Raw genomic sequence first — 20,906 nt, 5'->3', positions numbered from 1 at the left:
TGTGGAATGTACCCTGTATGTACAATGTTCTTCTGTATGTAGAACGTTCACTAGAAGGAAGTTTCGAAAACTTTTCAATATTCCTTTCTCAAGTTCTGTTAGCCTCTCAGCAGAAGTACCCATCATGGCTCGGTGCCCATAGCACAGTGGTTATGGTGCCAGCCACGTACACTGAGGCTGGCAGGTTCAAATCTGGCTGCGACAGCTACGCAACAATGACAACTGCAACAGAAAAATAGCCAGGCATTGTGGCGGGTGCCTGTTTCCCAGCTACTTGGGAGGCTGAGGCAAGAGAATCGCTTAAGCCCAAGAGTTTGAGGTTGCTATGAGCTGTGACGGCACAGCACTCTATGGAGGGTGACATAGTGAGACTCTGTCTCAAAAAAAGAAAACAGAAAAGTACACAGAATGGCCTCCTTTCTGCTTCTGAGAGCAGCTGAGTTTCTTCTATTGACACAACCTGTAGGATTGAACTTGAAAAACCAGAAGCCGGGAGTTCCCATTAAGAGCCGTGACCGGGCTGATTTACCCCTCCTCTCTGTCCCTCAAAGTCAGAATTTTCTGACCTGTAGGGCACAGCATGGGACTCATCTGTTTTCTTAAGCATTTCCTGGCTAGACATGCTTAGAAATGATCAGAAATGTACTGGTACGTTAGAGGTGAAAAATCCACATAATTTCTTACTGAAAAATTCAGTAGTTTTCAGAGGTCAATAAGAAAACCCCAGAACAGAGGCTTTTTGAGGACCAAGAGAGTTTTGTCTATACACTCTCTTGTTTTCTCTTAGTTACTTCTATGTAAAGGAGGCAGAGATATGTGTTTGTTTGTGTGTGTGTGAAAAACTTGGACCCTTGGAATCAGTTTACTGTTTATTTCTGGCCGCTCAACCAAATATGTTAGCCCAGGAATACAGGGATGATTGTTTGTTTTGTTTACCCCAGGGCTGAGAAAATTGGCTGGCACACAGTAGGCAGTCAATAGTTGTTGAATGAATGAAGGAAAGATTTAATGCAATAAAGAAAGAAGAACAAACGGATGAAAAGTAGAGATGGGTTCAACTTGAGCTAAACCATTTGTTAGCATTCTGCCTTCAATAAGTCACTGAAGCTCTAGGAACCTCACCAGCCCTATCATAAAAGTGAGGGTAATCACACCATTTTTATAGCATATTTATAATTCAGTGTCCAGGAAAGTGGTTTTTGTGTAGTGCACACTGACTGCAGGTAGATTCCTTTTCCTCTATATGCTCCCGACCCTGGAATGATTTAACATGTTCATATAGAAGCAGATCGGATGAATCGTATGATTCCATGATGTATTGTTCTAATGGTGACTTAAATAATTTGAAATAGGAGTATACAATCTATTATAACAAAGAATTTTCCTAACGTTAAGACCCATGGTAAAAAAATAAAGTCTAACTTTATAATGACAAGTGTAAACGGATGAAATGGACATGTAATTAATCATTTATTCATGGTTTTAATATTCTACCTAGTGTAATAAACCAATTCAACAGAGAGGATGTTATAACTTTGAATACATTCCATTTTTCATGGATTTTATTTATCAGTACCTTGTAAATAAGTTACTCACAATCTAAACGTAACAGTTTATTTGGGAATTTGTTTGAATTATAACAGAGCTTCAGCTTTAAGTGGTTGGAAGCCAAAAACTTAAATAAACCTTATATCATAGTAAAGGCTATATCAGAAGACTTTATTTAATGGGGTGAAGAAAATATTTTCTGATTTTTTTATTACTCTAGAGCAGATCTGACACCATTCGTTTTCTTTCTGTCATAAATATAGACGAGTAGAATTTGACAGGCTTCACTATAAAGTAGGTTATAGATAAGTTCAGCCCTCTTCCCTTCCACACAGACCTTTTACACTCACTTCTGATGGGACTGCTTGAATAGAATGACCACGGTTTGATTTTAGGCTTCTAGGTCACAATTTCACCTTGACAACAGTTCTTTCATTTTCAACAGTAACATTTGCTAGGATCCCTAAGGTGCTTTCATTTTTGTAAGTAGTATAAAAAGAAAAAAAAAAGAATGGGGGGGAAAAAAGATAAATCTTAATTCACATGCTGCAGGACTATCTCTGTGTCTCCAGCACAAAACTTAAAATCCAATCCAAGAACTGGATGTGTATTAGAAGTCTGCAGATTTAAACCTTGTCCACCATGATCAAACTGGATTTATGGAGCATCATAACTCTCCAGACACCATCCAGCAGCTTATTAATTTAATAGACTCCTGTCCATTCACTGATGTTCCTGCCCTGACAGTCTCTCAAGATAAGGCGAAAGCCTTTTGACAGGACAGAGAGCATATATATTTTCTTCTGTTTTCTCTTGGATGGGGTTGTCGACAACTTGAAATGTGTGGCTCAGCACATTTGGTTTTTTTTTTTCTTCTTCTTTTTTTTACTTCTCTTTCTTCCCCTTTTTTACTTTGCAGGAAGGATGACAGAGGCAAGCCTCCTGAGAGATCCAGGGTCAAGGGGCCTGTGTTTCTCCTAAGTACTTATTTATCATTTTGTTTCGCAGAATAACAATGGATTGATTTAAAGGCATACACATGAGATGGTTTTCACCATGAAAAGAAATCAACATTGCAATTTAATGCCTAATATAAATTAAGAGGTGTTGTTGAGAAAAGGAAAAATAGCAATAAATGTTCCCATTAGCGTTGAGCAGCCTTTTCTTTTCTATAATCTCATTTGTAGGAATGAGGGGCAGTGCCAAAAAAAAGATAGCACTCAAGCTGTTGTATATTTAAAGACAAAACAGGAAGAACTTTTCAACATTCTTATTTTTCCTGTCTGATATCCCCTGTCCTAACTGTATCTGCTAGTTGCCTCTAACATGCAAATAAATTCACAAATCTCGGCCAGAGAGCTATGATGCCCGTGTGTAGCAAGGTTGACTATTTCCATACCACAGTGTACTAGTCTGTTAAAGTCATGTCAGTAATCATTAGAATTTGGTTTCTCAAACCTAAATGTGCACACAAATCACCGGGGATCTTGTTAAAATGCAGACATGGATTTAGTGGGTCTGAATGAAGTCTGCAGTTATACATTTCTAACAAGCTGAGGCCTTACTGGTAGTTGGCAGGCCACAACTAAGTAGCAAGACATTAGTCAAATTTCAAAAAAAGGGGGGTTTAATTTAGATATGGGCAAACTATACCATAGCATCAATGAAGGTGAAATCAACTTGAACATATCGCAAAAAGTTAACAGCTTCCCTACCAGGGACACAGTGGGAACTCCAATATTTCAATGACAGGGAGAACACTCAACTGCCACATCTCACGTAATGGCCTCCTTTTTTATTACCTTCCTTGATTTTTTTACGCATGCCACGTAAAAATTATCATCTTAATTCCTCTTGAGACAGTTAAAACAAGTATATTTAAAACTTTGAATAAAAAGTAACTTGTCCAATTTCTAAAACTACACTTTCTCCTTTATCTGACTGATAGATACATCGTCTAATTTGTCTTCACACAAAATGCAAAATTATGAGTTAAGAACCCTTAATTTAAAGGATTGTTTTGCCTAAATAGCCTTCACAGATTGCTATATTGGCTTATGGATTTGACAGGTGAGAATATTCGACTGAAAAATTTCACACTTTAATCTACAAACCTATACTCAACATAGCAACATGGCAAAAATTATATGCAAGACTTTATTTGACTAAAAAAAATCATATATCCTTTTTGGGGGGAGGACAGGGCCAGAAATATATTACTCATTTGAGAAAAGTTATTATGAAATCTTAAATTTCTCATGATAAATATTTGATAATTCTAAATTCTAAAAATGTTGTTTTTATAATAAACCTCCACAACTTCTATTTCTGGAACGAGTGCACAAAGTGACGGTTGCTACACTCAAGAGCAATCATTCTTGAAAATCTTTACTGACAACGGAGACTAAACGCGATGATAAATACTAGATTTCTGAAGGCAAAACTAGTTTAAAGTGATTTATTGTCACTGAATTTCAATAGAAGATAGATAGAACAATATGGATGGATAGATAGAAAGATCTTATCTATTTATACTTAAACGTATGTATTTCTGATCTATCCCCTTGGTTCAGATAGTCTTGCAACACCACTATATACTATCTCGGTGGGTCCCACCGTTTGACAGTCTTCACAGACCTCAGACTAATGAGAATACATCTTCTCTAGAGTACTGCTGCATCTCATGGCATATAAGGTGACCTTTAAGTTTAAAAATAGTCTTCAGATATGGGGTTGACTTATACACCAATAGTAAAATGAAAAGTTTTCCATTTCAGGTCTCAGAGCAAAGACTAGACGTCTGGCTGACGTTTCTCCCCAGTGAAGAGCTGAGAATAACAGGCATAGTTACTGTTTGACAGTAAAGCAGATCCTAAAAGAACTGCCCAGTAATAGCTTTGCCCTGCAAAGCTGCCAAACAAAGCCCTGTGGTTTGACAGCATCTCTTGCATCTATGTAGATTTTCATTGTTTCAAGTTCTTTTATACATACTCATGCTGACTGATGTAGCACAATACGTGCTGTGTGTAGTTGAGACATTTGGAAGAAATCCTCGTTTTAGATTCTCTAGTATTTCAAACACCTCACTAAGGCACGAAGTGCTTTTCTAGACTTGGGGAAAATGGCACTGTGGGCACTGAATTTTTAAATAAATTCCACACTCGTAATTCCTGAAACTGAATCAAGTCACTCTGGAGTCTACTCTGTTGAATAACGTATCATAAAACTCATTACACAGTCATTAAAAATTCAATGGGTGCACACGCTGTGCTAGCTGCGAAGTTTTAAAGGTGAAACATGGAGTCCTTGGCTTTGAGGTGTTTACGTGCAGCTTGGACCAAGCATGGACTGGGGGTAGAGCTTTAGGAAAGGGACAGGGAAGGCCTTCTGAGGCATTGATATACACTAAGTCTTAAATGGTGCCTAATAACAATGATAAAGATGGTGAGAAGATTGTCAGGCAAAGGAGCAATCATGTTCATAGGCTGATGTGAGCAAGCAAGGGACATCTGAGGAATTTTAAATAATTGAGTATGGTTGAAGACAAGGTAGTTATGAAGGATGAGTGAAAAATTAGGGTATAAGGGATAGAGTAGTTAAATAATATAGATGAGAATAATCTAGGGGAAAACCAAATTAGAAGAAGAAGTAAAAAGACTAGAGGATGACAATGTTTAACAAATGGACAGTGATGGAAATGAGTGTCCCTGGGGATGGAAAGGGATGACTTAAACTTGACAAGAGAGTCACTTGGGTAAAATTTTCAAGAAGGAAACTCAATAGGAGAGAAGATTGTGGAATTGAAGAAGTCAAAGAAATGAGGACAGAAAATTTTAAAGTGATCCCATCACAGGCTGGGCAAGGGACTTGAAGAGAAACTTCTCTGAAGAAGACAGGCGCACGGCCTACACACATACGAAAAAATGCTCATCATCTTTAATCATCAGAGGAATGCAAATCAAAACTACTTTGAGATATCATCTAACTCTGGTAAGATTAGCCCATATCACAAAATCCCAAGACCCAGAGATGTTGGCATGGATGTGGAGAAAAGGGAACACTTCTACAAATTAATACATTCCTTTTGGAAAGATGTTTGGAGAACACTTCGAGATCTAAAAATAGATCTGCCATTCAATCCTATAATTCCTCTACTAGGCATATACCCAGAAGACCAAAAATCACATCATAACAAAGATATTTGTACCAGAATGTTTATTGCAGACCAATTCATAATTGCTAAGTCATGGAAAAAGCCCAAGTGCCCATCAATCCACGGATGGATTAATAAATTGTGGTATATGTACACCATGGAATATTATGCAGCCTTAAGGAAAGATGGAGACTTTACCTCTTTCATGTTTATATGGATGGAGCTGGAACATATTCTTCTTAGTAAAGTATCTCAAGAATGGAAGAAAAAGTATCCAATGTACTCAGCCCTACTATGAAACTAATTTATGGCTTTCACATGAAAGCTATAACCCAGCTATAACCTAAGAATAGGGGGAAGGGGGAAAGGGAGGGGAGGGAGGGGGAGGTGGGCAGAGGGAGGGTGATTGGTGGGATTACACCTGAGGTGTATCTTACAAGGGTATATGTGAAACTTAGTAAATGTAGAAGGTAAATGACTTAACACAATAACTAAGAAAATGCCAGGAAGGCTATGGTAACCAGTGTGATGAAAATGTGTCAAACGGTCTATAAAATCAGTGTATGGTGCCCCATGATCACATTAATGTACACAGCTATGATTTAATAATAATGATAGTAATAATAAAAATATATATATATATATATAAAGAGGCTTGTACAAAAACGAGAAGCAGAGAGGGCTTCTAGTTAAGGAAATGAATGATCGTACTTCAATGGTGAATTGATTGCATTTATTTCTACTCCCTTTGACTAAAATGACAGTAAAGAAGAAAAGAACATGGTAAGAGACAGGGCAGAGTATACAAAACAAAGTCAACAAAATATCGGAAGCTGGAAAATTGATAGAGTGATAAACAACATCGCAGATTACAGAAAGCTGAAATCCAAGTCTTTGAAGAGCAGCAGGCCAAGAAGAAGCGGAAGGAGGGAGGGCACTTGGTGGGATCCCACCTACTGTGCACAGTGGGAGGTGTATAGCACAGCCCCTGGGCGAGTGCTTCTTTTACAATGGAAACTTTACCTTGGAAGTGAGGACAATGCAATCTAAAAATGTGTAGCCTCATATTAATTTGAAATAAAAAAATTAAATTAAAAAATAGGAAAAACAAAAATGCAAGCATATTTATCCCGCAGAACCGGAAAGCGGATCAGGAAGTAAAGGTAACTGGCACCGTAAAAGGCAGCGTGGAGCTAAAACTTGGACAGGCATCATGAAAAGGAGGTTGTATCTCACGTGCCCAGCCATTAGAGGCAGGTGACATCCTCTCCTCACTCTATTAGAAGATGGAGACTTGGTCTTTGAATGACTGGAATAGAGAAAGTTGAGATCCAAAGGACACAGGGCAGTCAAGGGGATGCTAATGTGACACCTGAATTAGAACAGAAAGGGATAACTACATTTCCAACAATGAGATAGGACTTCCCCAATGTACCACCTGGTCTCACTCTCCTGCTAAGTCCTCAGAATGCTGGATGCAAGTTCATAAATCTGAGGACACTTGAATTTTCCAAGAGAAATTAACCATGTGAAGAACCCCCCCCCAAAAAAATGAATATATGGTTATTTGGGGATTTCCTTTCCATGACTGCCTGTCATCCTATGACCCTATGCAAAACCCAACAGTCAGTAAGCACTACCTACTACCTACCTACAGCTTTTAGTGACCAGCTGCCAGAAAATAAACCAGACATCTATATGTCTCAAGTCATTTGAAGAAACTCATGTGATCGAGTTGGGATTTTAGTAAGATTTTTATAATAAAGGTGAAGCTTAGGTGCATCTCTTAGTAAAACCAAGACTCTATGGATCAAGAAAATAACATCGGAGCTACATTCCTATAGAAGATAGTAGTAAACCATCCACTTAGTGCAACACCAAATGAGCATTCAATCTTCTTCCCTACTTCCATCATTTCCCTGTCATTAGTCCTTCCTCCCAGGTTACCTGGCTAGGGTTCCATTTGTGCATCATTCTAATCACTCTGTTGAACTCCATGATATGGTCTTGGGTCTACAACAAGACACTCATGAAACTTGGAGGCTTGCTCCTCACTGGTCTCACTGGCAAATTCTCTGCTGTGAATAAACTGCCCTTTTACTCTCATGAGCCGAGCAATGGCATTGCAGCCTGCCAGCTTTGGGGCATACCATGTTAACCTCCTTCAATGCCTTCACCGCCTATCTCAAACTGATACTTAACACTCAATAGCTTACCAAAATTCCACATCCTTTGTGACCCTTTCCTTGACAGTGTGAGATTGAACTCAGTATTAAGCAACCTTTATCAATTAAGCTCTTTCAATAAGCTTCCTAGGCCAGAGGTGATTCATATTCACTTGTATCCTTCATGACATCCGGGACATATCATGTGCAGAGCAGAGCATGTGCTGAATTACTTCTATTTTATTTAGAATATTATCTTGCAACAAACAAAGTGTCCAGACTTTCATAGAGATACCAAAGAAAAATAATTTTATCACTAGAAAATAATTTAAATTCTATGGATAAGGAACACTTATCAGGTAAGCCAAAGATATCTTCCTTCTTTTAGTTTGGGTTGTATGAAAAGAAGAGAATGTAGTTAAGAAAAAAGAATGATCAGTGTAATCTGGTTTATTGTACCCTCAATGAATCCCCAACAATAATAAAATAAAAGGAAAAAAGAATGATTTCCATTTGCAAATACTTTTCTTAAATTATTAAGGAAAATAATCGAAGTGGATAAAATTACAAAAAAGAGATACTAAAACTCTTCCCAAATCTTGCCACTTTTACAGAAATATTTTATAATGTCATGCCATTTACTGCCAGTGCTTCCTTTTGCATGCACTTTTAAAATAGAATTAAAATCATACAAGACACAAAACCACATATTCCGCCTTTTTCCACCTAGATTAATAATATAATAATTTCTTCAATGTAATGCAGTATTTAAACTATTTGCTGTACCTTACCCTGACAAAAGAATCCCCCTAAAGAGTTGTTCCCCATTTCAGCTGAGAAAGACACCTTGGGGGGTAGCTTTCAAGATTAACATCTCTTTGAATGACAGGCTAACATCCCTGAATGATAGTGAGTGACCTCTCAAAAGACCCGGCTCTTCATTTCTCATTTTTATACTTACAAAACTGATATATTCTTAGTTCTTATCATTTTCCAGCATTCTAACTGGGTTTTTACCCTTACGAGACATGAGCTTCATTCATGCACGAACCCAGGGTAGTTTAGAGTATGTTTCCCCAACATACGATGACATGGGAAATCCACTAACCAAGGAAGTTATTGGTATTATCAGACAGGGCTATTTAGCAACGTTGCATGAAGGAAACTCACAGTGTGATGTTTATATGGAAACAAATATATTTTTTTCACATCACGTAGCATGCACTAATAATAGCTAAGGACATCAACCATTCAGCATGACCAGACCCAGATTGAAATAACATCGGTAAATCACTAACATAATTGTAACAACAGTAAATGCATAGTAAGAAATGGAAATGACAGAAGGCCCAATAGTTGCCGAAGTCACTGTCATCTGCAATTTGCAACAGACAGCTCTATTGTAAATAACATAGTTACCAGAGGGGTCGCTTGTTTTGACCTTAAGAACCCCTTAGAAATAACAATTTGAATCAAAACTGTGGTTTTTCTAAAGCAGCCAGTTTTGTAACCACTGATTCCTAGGAAAGGAATAATTAATCGCTCACTCCTTAAAATATATTTCTCATTCTAATAGAACATAACGAGAAAAAGCCTCAGATATTCATGAAACATGTTAGGTTTTCGGCATCACGTTATCCTGTGGTGCTCTGCAATCAATTACTGTTATACCACCATCATTAATAATTTTCTTAATGAAAATGATTCTGTTGATCTCCGTTATATTTTAATTATCAGAGTTAAGCATAATTACACTGCAGCTCTGAGCTGGCATGGGGACTCCTTTAGGGCACAATTTTGTTTTAACACACTGATAATGTAATTTTACATTGTGTCAGTTTGTTTGGTTATTATCCAGTTGTACAATTCCACTGTATTCCTGATAACAGATAATAACCTTAGTACCTCCTATATCCTGAAGTCATTTAAAAAGCAATATTGGGATTCTGAGACTAGCTAACTTAATCGCCTTATGATTTTGTAATTCCCGATGCTAAATATTTGGTTCAGGCACCCACCCTCTTTTAAGAATACTGTCAAACTAGAAAACAGTTATACATTTTCTATGAATTACTTGAATAGTTAAATAAATACAGAGAATAGCACAATGTTTCCTTTTATATTAGTTTATTCTTTTAATGATGTTATACTTTCTAAGTAGAGTAAAATATTAACTTGTAGGCTATTCTGAAAATTGGCTGTCACATTAGACAAAGCTATTGTTTGAAGATTCTAGTGAACATAAAACAGATTTTCTATTTTAAGGTCCACCTATTTGCAAGAGTTCTTATAATGAAAGATCTTTGTTTTAAAAACTTAATTTGGTCAGTGAGCCAAAATTTGCTGGATCGTATTAGAATTTCTGTCATTATTTCAATCGTGCCTAACATAGGGCCTTGAATCAGAGGACAACCAAGAAAGGGTTAAAGTAATTAATTGCATGGTTAAATTTCTGCAAACCGGAATATTCGGAACCTGGAAGACAGTCATAGCATGCTTTTGAGATTGGTGTGCAGTCTTCTACATTATTTTAAATTGCTTGGTCTTACAGAAAAGTTAGCATGACGTATTGCTATTACTGCTGCTTTAGTTCTTGAACATTTTCTCTTTAAAGCCAAACTAAAGAATGAAAAAAAAAATTCTCTGATAAACATGTATGCAAATTTGGAAAGAAGGGTGATAACCTATAACCTTGGCCTAGTAAATGGCGTCCTCAAGACTGCTGATTATACAACTGGGAATGGCAATCATGCTTACAATTGTATTCCAACTTCATCATATATGAGCTATCCATATTTGAACTTACTTAACCCATGTAAACCTAAGTTTATTTATCTGTAAAATGGAAACAGTGCAGCTTATATCATAAATTTGTTAAGCCCAGGAGTTGGAGGTTGCTGTGAGCTGTGTGATGCCATGGCACTCTACCGAGGGCAATAAAGTGAAACCCTGTCTCTACAAAAAAAAAAAAAAAAAAAGAAAATGTGTGTAAATGATGAAAACAGTGTCTAGAATAGAAGTCAGTAAATGGTTAACTTTTATTAATAATTTAAATAGTATCATCATTGCCCTCTTTATACTAGCATTTTATATAGGATTTTCATTAAAAATAAAAATATTAAGTACTCAAGGAAGAATATCTAAAGTCACACTCGGGCACAGGCTTCAGGCCTCTGGTTCTGTGACACGGACCTCTGTGGTTAACCATGGGTGACTGAATGAGGCCTTTGGGCTTCTTTGCTATAAGCTTGATGTTGTATGATGATATTTTCTTGCACACATGCTTGATACCAAAATGGACATATGGTTTCATTTTCTCTAAATCTGTACCAATTTATGACCACAGGGTAAATTGTGCTAAGTACAAGATAATGAGCAATGTATATTTATCCTAATATATACGATCATGTTTACGGGTACTTCTTCACGAAAATCCTGCAACGTAGCCATTGCTGTTCCATTTCACAGCCGAGAAAATCAAGATTAGAGGGTATATGTCATTTGTCTAAGACAATGTAAAAAATACAGATCTTGACAGTGACATTACGCCTTGACATATAAAGCAGGGGTTCTCAACCTGTGGGTTGCAATCCATAGGAACTGTATTAAAGGGCCGCGACATTAGGAAGGTTGAGAACCACTGATGTAAAGAAATATCCTGTGATTAAAATGAAAGCGAGGGTTAGCTGCTGTCCTTCTTCACTCTCTTGAAGGATAACATATATTCTCTTAATCTGGAAACCTGGAGAATCTGCATACTTTGAAATAATAACTACACACAAAATTCAATCATGTAATTATCCCTGGTTTGAAGTGAACTCAGTGAACAAAAACAGATGGAAGATGGTAAAGACTTTATTTTGAATGCTCAAAAACATTAAAGCCGAAGTAACCTGTTTAATTCTTTATGTGCAAAGGTCACCATAGTTTGCAAACACTAGATAGCAAAGAACATAATGGTATATAGTAAAGAAAGGAACTATATCATCAATGCTCAGCAGACAGCGGATTTTAGGAGCAAGTGGGCAGGCCTTTTCTCATCCTACCTATTCTTCAGCAGAGCTCCTTTTAACTTCAGCATGGTCCTTTTTAGTATTTTTCCACTGAGATAAGTAAATTAGAATTATCTGGAGTCTGTTGAGAATAGCAAAAAACAGACGACCCAACAAGTCTGGTCCATCAATGTCTGGATGACCTAATTACTTTCTGGAATGACAAGGGGTAGGTGAGGCAGGAAAAACGGGCATCAGATCAGAATGTCAATGCCAAATACTATATTTTTAAAAAATTTTGATAAAACAGGTGATGGCAGCCTGTCAAATAGCACTAAATGATGTAATTTTATAATACATTTTTGATCAACACTATGGAAATGAAAGCTCTATATATTTAATTTTGCTATTAGCCCACACTTTAAGAATCCTTTAAGAAGCAAGTACGTCTGTTATATGGTCAAAGTTATACCTTAAGTGGCCTATCTTTACACCATATAAAAATATTATCAAAAGTCTTAGTCAATGTATTTTTTTCAAATGTTACACATACATAATTTATATTCTATTTGTAGATACAGATAACCAGGTCCTAGAGTAATGATTCCGACAGAATTTATAAGTGGTTTATATTCTTAACTAGAAAAAAAAAAATACAACTTTGGCCTCAGGCATTTAATTTTCATCTTTGGTGAGAGCTTCTCAGAAGCCATGAAGAATGTGTTGCCTTCACCCTGATGTCAGCCCATCAAGTAACCACGTTTTGGTGGCAGCAACTCCTTGGTTTTATTTAGAGGACTCTTTTCCTCCATCTCAGGGGCTCATGTGGGATTAACTCTACTTTGGGGCTCCAGGATGACTATGGTCTTCCAGGGAGATTCGCAGGGATTAATTGGTTTAGGGATTGGTGTGTAACGTGCTCCAAAGTCCAGAAAAATTCTCTTTGCACTCAAGTTGCTAGGCTGGCAGAGTGAGCGTGGAGCTTGCCACCCTCTGAGGAGAGCCTATCTGAGAATGACATCCATGCAAGAAAGGAGAGCCAGAAGATAGAGACAGTCCAGGGTCAAAGTTTGAACAATGGAACTGAATGGTTTCTGAAGTCCAGAATATCCTAAAACTCTACTATATGAGCTGATGAGATCCTCTCCTTCAGTCCCCCCCCACACTCACACATTTAGAAATTTATTTTTGTACAAGCCAATTTCAGTGGGATTTATGTCACTTAAAAACAAAAGAGCCCTAACTAATAAATATCATATGCCTTATGAAAATGCTTCATCTATTACAGAAGTTCGAGTTAATATTTGCTGAATATAAAATTGTTAAACCTTTCTACATACAAAATCCTGTGGCTTTGGGAAGGTTTATCAGACAGGCAGCCTATGCAGACCAAAGATTTCCAAGTCCATGAAGTCTTAGAAGATGTATGAGCGCTCCTAGGGGTCTTATTTTCCATGGCCCAAATGATCCCTAGTAAAAATCACACCATATTAAGGAATTCACAGAAGTTTGGAACATGTTATGGGTGAAATGTTTCTTCCTACAAAAGGCAATGTGAATTCCAGAAATTAGCTTCAGGCCTCTGAACCCCAGGTAAAAGGTCAGAGTTGAGTCTGCAGCAAAGTCTTCCAAAGTTTGTTATCCAGAGCACTAGTTCCAGTAGCATTTATTGGAAAGAGAAATAAAGATACATGGTCAAAGGCAAATAAGATGGAATATTTATTTATGTATTTACCTTACTGTGCAGACCTCTCAGATCCTGACTATCAGTACGCATCGTGGGTTTGCAAGAGGTGCTACTGTAAGTGGTATTTGGTCCTGAGGCTTTTTCTTTAATCTTAGGGTTCTGTGGAATGCTTTTTGGGAAATGCCATACTTTGTATATACTCTTTGTGATTTCTAGGCATAAAGGCTAGAGTGGTTTGAGGACCTACTTATCATTTAACAGTGGTGAAGGGGAAAGGCAGAGTTATGTAGCACATAGTGCATAGAATCTGGAGTTGTCAAGACCCACAAGTTGTTTGAATTTGGATGATCATACCACCCAGTAAGTCACACGTGAAAAATGAGAAAAATACTACCCATGTCACTGAGCTGTTTGATATAACTCAGACATGAAAAAAAATGTATGTTTGAGCCTCAACCAATTATTAGCGTGTGACCATAGTAAATTACCCTACTTCCGTCTCTTATTTACCTTTTGTAAAATGGGGGATAGTATGTTAATTATCTCATAGGATGTATTAATTACAGAGTAACTGAAAAAGTATACAAAGTAGTTATTGTAGTACTGGAATCTGAACTGCCCAATCCATTTTTCTTACAAGTTGAACAATGTGAAATTCCCTTTTGTTGGTTAAAAAACTTGGGAAGAGCAACACTTCATAAAGTTCATCAACATATGCTGGGAAGTAGCTATTATTGTGTCTGGCAACCATTCATCATTTGCTTATCTGGTTAATCAATCAATATTTATTTAATGATTTTTCTTTTCTGTTTTGCACAGGCAGCATGTCAGACCAAGGAGGGAAGCGTGCACAGGGCGGGACACATGGTAAGACATGGCCTTTGCCCTCAGTACAGCAGACCAGACTGGAAAGTCAGGTAATGATAGCTAACTTTTTTACTTACTCTTTTCTTAGACACATATATTGAAAATCCAAAAACAAGCAATGGAAGAGGTACATGCAATTTGGCATGAGAGCATCAAGCAGGGGATTCAGAGGGTGCCTAATAGAAGGTAGCTCTTATCATTAATGTCTGAGGCCAACACATAGTTGGACTCAATGCCTACTTTTTTAGTTAAGTAGTAAATTAATTGATAACCTTCTACAAATTACCCTGAATTGATTATTGGAAAAATGTTTAAGGTATAGATAACCATAACACATACATGTTCAAGTTAAAATATTCCAGTGGGTATGGGATAACAATTTTGTTACACAGGCTGAGCATCCCTAATCCAAACATCTGGAAACCAAAATACTCCAAAGCCTGAAACTATCTGAGCACCAATGTGTCACAAGTGGAAAATTCCATACCTGACCTTACACGATGGGTTAAAATCAAAATAGCCCTAACTTTATTTTTACGCACAAAATTATTAGAAATAGTATATAAAACTACCTTTAGGCTATGTGCATTAGGTATTATACATGAAATATCAGTAAATTTGTGTTTAGACTTGGGTCCCATTCTCAAGACATCTCATTATGTTTATGCAAATATTCCAATCTGAAAAAACGGAAATAATTCTGGTCCCAAACACTTTGGAAAAGGAGATTCAATCTGTTTAACAATTGTCTCTGTTAAAAAATTAGCTAAAAATGTGATGGATTTGGATCATGACAGGGGAACAGCTATTGCCACGGTTCCTTCATATTAAATTGCTGTAAGGAAGACATTACCACAGAAATTTGTTCCCCCAAACTGGTCCTACACTCCAAGGTACCTTTTGTCTTTTTTGCACTGTGAACATGGGCATTGGGAGGCTGATTCACAATACCATTTCTTTTCACTTTGACGGACAATTTTAACATATCCAGGGGGGAAAAAAATCTCACTTCCCTTTTACTATAAGCTCCCCACCAGCATACAACGGGTATTTCAGGTTAGAAAATTAGTGAGTATGAAACGAGAAATCATAGAAGGAAAAGGAGCACAATCAGATCCTAGTGTGCAGACTGTTTTTTTAGCTTACAAATTCCCTCTTTCCGGTGTTTCAACTTTCAAAGGCTTATGATAGTTTAGAAGCAATCCTCTTATAAGTGTACATTGTAATGATTATAGGAGCAAGTTGTAATTGTTTCTAGCAAGTTTTTACAAGCCTTTGATGTTATGATTAGTGTTTTATATGTTAATATATTGATAGGGGTGCTTATTTGCTTGTTCCCTTGTGTGCTTTTATGGTTTCTAGGTTCAATGTGCAAATAAATCTTTGATCTCAGTAGGTCTATTTGGTTAAAAAAAAAAAGAAAGCCGAAAAGAAATTAAACATGAGAAGCACAAGGTTTTGAAATATTTACAAAGTAAGGGATTTCACCGAAAGAGTGCAGAGCTACGGCCCACAACTTGAATGTGGAGAAATGTGCCCCCAAAGCCACACCACACGTGAAGATGGCTCCGCTACGGAGAGCTGGTCCCATGATGTGCCATCACTGAGCTGGGAGTAGCTATGTGACACAGTCTAGGTTGATGTCACCCTGAGCAAATCAAAGGCAATGCTCTGCCAGCCACTGGCTTCCTCTTTCGTGTTTGTCTCCTGCCCTTCAGAAATCACCATGGGGAAGGATTCAGTCTCTGCAAAGGTTTCATTTCCAGCTATCCTCTGATCGCGTGTGATCTCAGGAAACTGGCCGGAATGTAGTGCCTCCACAGCATGCCCCTGCCACGAATTGCTAAATTTCAAAAGGCTTTTGCTTTTTGATAGATAATGCCTATGAGAGGAATTTAGGGTTTCTCCAAACCTGACTATCAATAAAACTGGCCGCAAGGGAAGGGTACTAGTCCAGCCCCTCCACTACAGGGCTAGGGAAATGTGTACAGCACTGAGCAATTAACAGCTCTTTTTCGTTTTATGTTGTACCGAAAAATGCCCAGCAGGCTTTACTGAAAATGCAGGTTAGAGAAACTCATCAGGGAAAAAGGAAGAGAGAACATCAAATTATACTTTGGACTTCCTTTCCAGCTCTTCTGGGGCTGTTTTGCAACGCTCAGGTTTCAGTACTTCCAAAGAGAGCAGGACCCGCTCTTGCATTTACCTTTGCTGTACACAATGCAGTTGTTTTTGCTGTCCTCCACGCCTTGCCAAGTCACATCCAACAGCCACTTGGGACCAGCAGTCAGCACCATTGGGACCTGAGCCTTTGTCTTCTGTAGAAAGAACGATAACAAACAGATGCCATTTGCTTTCGTTGATTAAAAACTTGAATAATAACTGTACTAATCATTTTATTTTTACAAACAACTAAATCTCCCAAACCATAATCCAAGTCCTTATTCCCCCGTCTCCTAATATCTTTTTAAGATGACAGAAGCTGTAAGGCTTATTCCTTTCACTAATCTGAATGGTAGAATTATTATCGAGGAATTTTTTTTTCCCCTAAATGATACGGGATCAGATCTCCCAGATTAGACAGATCTCTTGTGGCTCTGAATTATAAAGAGAATGTAGATGACTTTCGTTGCAAAGAGCAGAGTGTTTAGAAGTGAACTTTAGACACATTGTACTTTACTATCAACAGGATCTCACTATTTCCTGAAACAGACAGGAAAGAATTTAAAGAATCAGGATCCATTTCAAAGCTCTATCCTGAGCAACATTTATATTAGAGCAGGAACTTATTCTGAATGAATAATGAAATCTACCCAACCTCTTTTGCTAAGAGTGGCCCTGACCATAACTGAGAGAGCCTGACCATAACTGAAATAAGAATAATGCTAATAATTCTCCGAACATTGTCTCTAGAAAGACTATAAGAGGAATCGTGAATAAATTGAAAAGCATCTGACAACCAGTGCTCTGGGAACCACAGTAGCCGAGAGACATGTAAGGCTCAAAATGGTCATCATTTTTGGCTGTTTGGCAGTCAAATGACTTATCTTTAAAATTCCGCTGATATATTTACAGGGCAGGAAATAAACTAGGGAGGAAATAAGTAAGCCTTAGCATGACTGTGTTTCCCGGTGAGTCAGAGCAAACCGGCATTCAGACTTTTATCATCCCCGGTCCATGTTCTGTATCTCAAACATCATGAAGCCACAGCACAGAGCACAATGCAAGGGTCTCATGGTAATTTCTGAACTGAATCTTCACCTAGATATGATCCTGCCAACGAGATCTCAGCCCATTCTGGGACTTTCCCACATAGTATATGCTCTCACAAATTTCCCAAATTGGTATTAACAAGTATTGACTTGAGGAGTCATCTGGCGATTTCAAATCTCTCAGGAATCTGGAAAACCCCTTTCACCTGCCTCGTGACAACGATGATAACAATATTGTTAACTGCAAAGCTGTGTTAAAAACCATGCATAAAATGAATGCTAATCCATTTTTTAAAGTATCAATAATATTATAAAGGGTAAAGTCAACCATAAAATAAAATATCCTATTTAATGGAAAAATCAGCCGTGATAGATAATTTAAAAAGAAGTCTGAAAAAACTACTTCACTAGAAATGATAAATGCGTGAGGTGATGGATAATTCAATTACCCTGATTTGATGATTACACAGTATATGCCAGTATCAAAATATCAAACAGATGCCATCTGCTTTATCTATACACCTCCTATATTTATGACTACAAATATATACAGCTCTTATGTACACAAAATTAAAAATTAAAGAAATAAAAATACTTCAAATATTAAAACAGAATTAGTAGGAAGTCAGATCAACTGCAACTAATTCTTGCACACTGATCTTTAATATTCATATTTTGATTGACTTTGGAGCCTTAATTCTTCAACTATGTATCTTAACAGTTGGCAAGTATAACCAGGAAAAACAGTCATTGAAAGGCCTGTGAAAAAGAAATTATTTTATGTTATATACATGTATACAAACAATCTAGGCAAAAACGATATCAAGTTATCCCCTAGTAGCAGTCTGATTGACCATGGTTGTTTTTTCCTATTTTCAAAATACACTTATAGGAGAAACAAGCTTGAATCTGAAATAACAGTGATCCAAACATAAACTATTAGTTCCTAATGAAGTATATTTTGCTCCTTTCACTACCAGAATAAATGCCCAGATCAGTATCTTCAGGTGTCCAAGGGGAAGCAGGACACTCAGGGGAGGGGAGTTCACTGTTTTTAAGCACATATAGGGTACTTAGTGGTTTTATTTGAAATATCGCTTTGTTCTAATGATAAGTAACAGATTTCAAAACAGGCGTCTGGTCTTATTTCTATTGGAGTCTCATGTTTCCTGGAAAATTATTCTTGTGAATTACTTAATCTTGCTAATTTACAGTATGTAGAGCTCTATGAATTTCTACATAGTAAATAAGCTTTTGTAATTTTCACAGGTGATATAAAAAATAAATATTGATCACTGACATTCTTCAGGGGATCTATTAAAGTAAATCAATGAATTTTCCAATAGAATAATCTTTCATTCATTTCACAAATAAACAGTCCAGTCCAGTCCAGTCCTGCACTTCGTGCTAGGAATAGGAGCAACTGTTTTTTCTTTTGTTTTGTTTTGTTTTTGTTTTTCCTGAAGGATGCAGATACACTGTGAAAAGTGCCAGGGTAGGAAGTGCTGAGACTTGTGCACATTGTCTGGGAGTCAATAAGGGCAAGGCAGCACCTCCTATCCTGTGGGTTAAGGGACGATGCCACAAAAGAGGCAAGATTTGGGCAGGATTTTAAAGGACCAACAGGAAAAATTTGCAGTTGCTAGAAAGAGTGGACAAAGGCTAAGGAGTATATAGGAGAAGGGAATGTACAGGACATACTGAGTAGCTCTGGGACTCTGGTGTAAGGTCTTATAAAGTCTTTAAAAGTTTCCTGGGTATGTAGTAAGCACAGGAAGATAATAGCTGTCATCCTCCTCCTCATCATCATCATCACGGATAAATGGGAAGAGCATAATAGCGGTGAGTCTGGGAAGGCAGTCTAGAAACAGATCGTGAGGCACCTTTACATATTAGCCAAAACCTTTTGTGAATAATTCCCTAAGAAGAAGGAAGCCAGTAAAGATTATTCTATAAGCAGGTGGAATAAGGTGACTACTATTTATGATAATTGTGCAATCATTTTGTTAGATACTTCTCTTTCTTACCTACTCTGAAAAATATATTAGGAGTAGGTAAGAAAGGGAAGAACTGAAAGATTAAGATAATTTCTTTTAGGTCACATGGCTTGTAGAAGGCAGATGTAACATATATATATATATTTATCTTTGATTCTGAACACTACCACCTCTAGGTTGACTATCCGTCCTGGTTTTTCTGGGATTGAAGGGTTTCCCAGGAGGATGTATTCAGTGCTATAGTTAGAAAGTCCTGGGCAAACAGGGCTCAGGGGTTATTCACTCCAACTCTGACTACTACCACTATTAACACAGTATTAGTGGTTTATATCTATTGAGCACTTGTGAGATGTTGGCTATTGTGATAAGTACCTCCCTGCATGATATTTTTCTATTTTTAGAACTCTAAGAGGGCTACCACTAGCACTTTCTACAATTTTAAATATAAGCAAATTAAGGCTTAGAAGGAGTTGATTTTGTAACTCAAATAAAGTGAATGACTAAAATTGTCCTTAATGGGAAGTTAGACATTACACCTTTTAAAACTTTGGCAAACATTATTATCCTGGGGACGGGTAGAATCAGATATATTAAGAAAGTGAATTGAAGAGAAAACAATTTCTTTTACTCCAAATCAATAAAGCAACAGCAAAAATGGAGCACAGACCTGCTGAAAGCTATACCCAGGCAGTAAAGTAAATAATAAGTAGATAAAAAAAATCTCCAGGGATCAGTTATTACAGTTTTGAAGAGGTGAGTCAATTTCTTTCTGAAGAAGTCAACTTTTGTGGAGATTGACTGCCTTCAAAGAAGATTACCAAGAGTGAGAAGGAAGGAGTTAGCCAGGATTATATGAAATCTACACTCCAGCAAAATCCATGAATAGAAAATAATAATATCCACTTTGATCATTAGGTTCTCATTCCCATGTCCATCCTAACAAAAGGGTTCATAAAATTCCAGAATTGTAGGAGCTGGAAACACGTTTAAAGCTTACTGAGTCTAGCTGGCTGATTCACAAACAAGAAAAATAAGGCCAAGATTTTTATCTCGCATCCAAGGAAGGTGACACCTGGCATAGAACGTGGGGAGAAAAGGACAGTGGATAATAAGTATGGCAGGCAGGAAGTTGGTTCCCCTCCCAAATGGCTATGCCCTAATCCTAATCCCTTGGAATTTGTGAATATGTGACCTTACTTGGCAAAAGGGATTTTACAGATGTGATTAAGCTTTAGGACCGTGAGATGGTGAGATTATCCTAGATTAGCCAGATAGACCCAGTCTA

At 37.3% G+C, this 20,906-nt stretch overlaps 1 protein-coding gene across 2 annotated transcripts in view; it reads right to left on the bottom strand.

Moving 5' to 3' along the window:
• The window catches only part of ZFPM2 (zinc finger protein, FOG family member 2), a 479,651-nt gene that overhangs the window by 157,251 nt on the left and 301,494 nt on the right, over nt 1-20,906 (bottom strand). Inside the window, exon 5 of one of the 2 annotated variants that reach the window (XM_053559355.1) lies at nt 16,619-16,730. In XM_053559355.1, the coding sequence (XP_053415330.1) occupies nt 16,619-16,730 (112 nt within the window). Of the gene's footprint in view, nt 1-11,912; nt 12,061-16,618; nt 16,731-20,906 lie in introns of those variants that run through there. The other variant, XM_053559356.1, reaches the window with a different exon arrangement.

The sequence above is a fragment of the Nycticebus coucang genome, chromosome 13, assembly GCF_027406575.1.
Source record: "Nycticebus coucang isolate mNycCou1 chromosome 13, mNycCou1.pri, whole genome shotgun sequence".
Taxonomy (NCBI): domain Eukaryota; kingdom Metazoa; phylum Chordata; class Mammalia; order Primates; family Lorisidae; genus Nycticebus; species Nycticebus coucang.
Note: the sequence above shows the minus strand (reverse complement) of the source record. Positions and strands in the feature narration are given on the sequence as shown.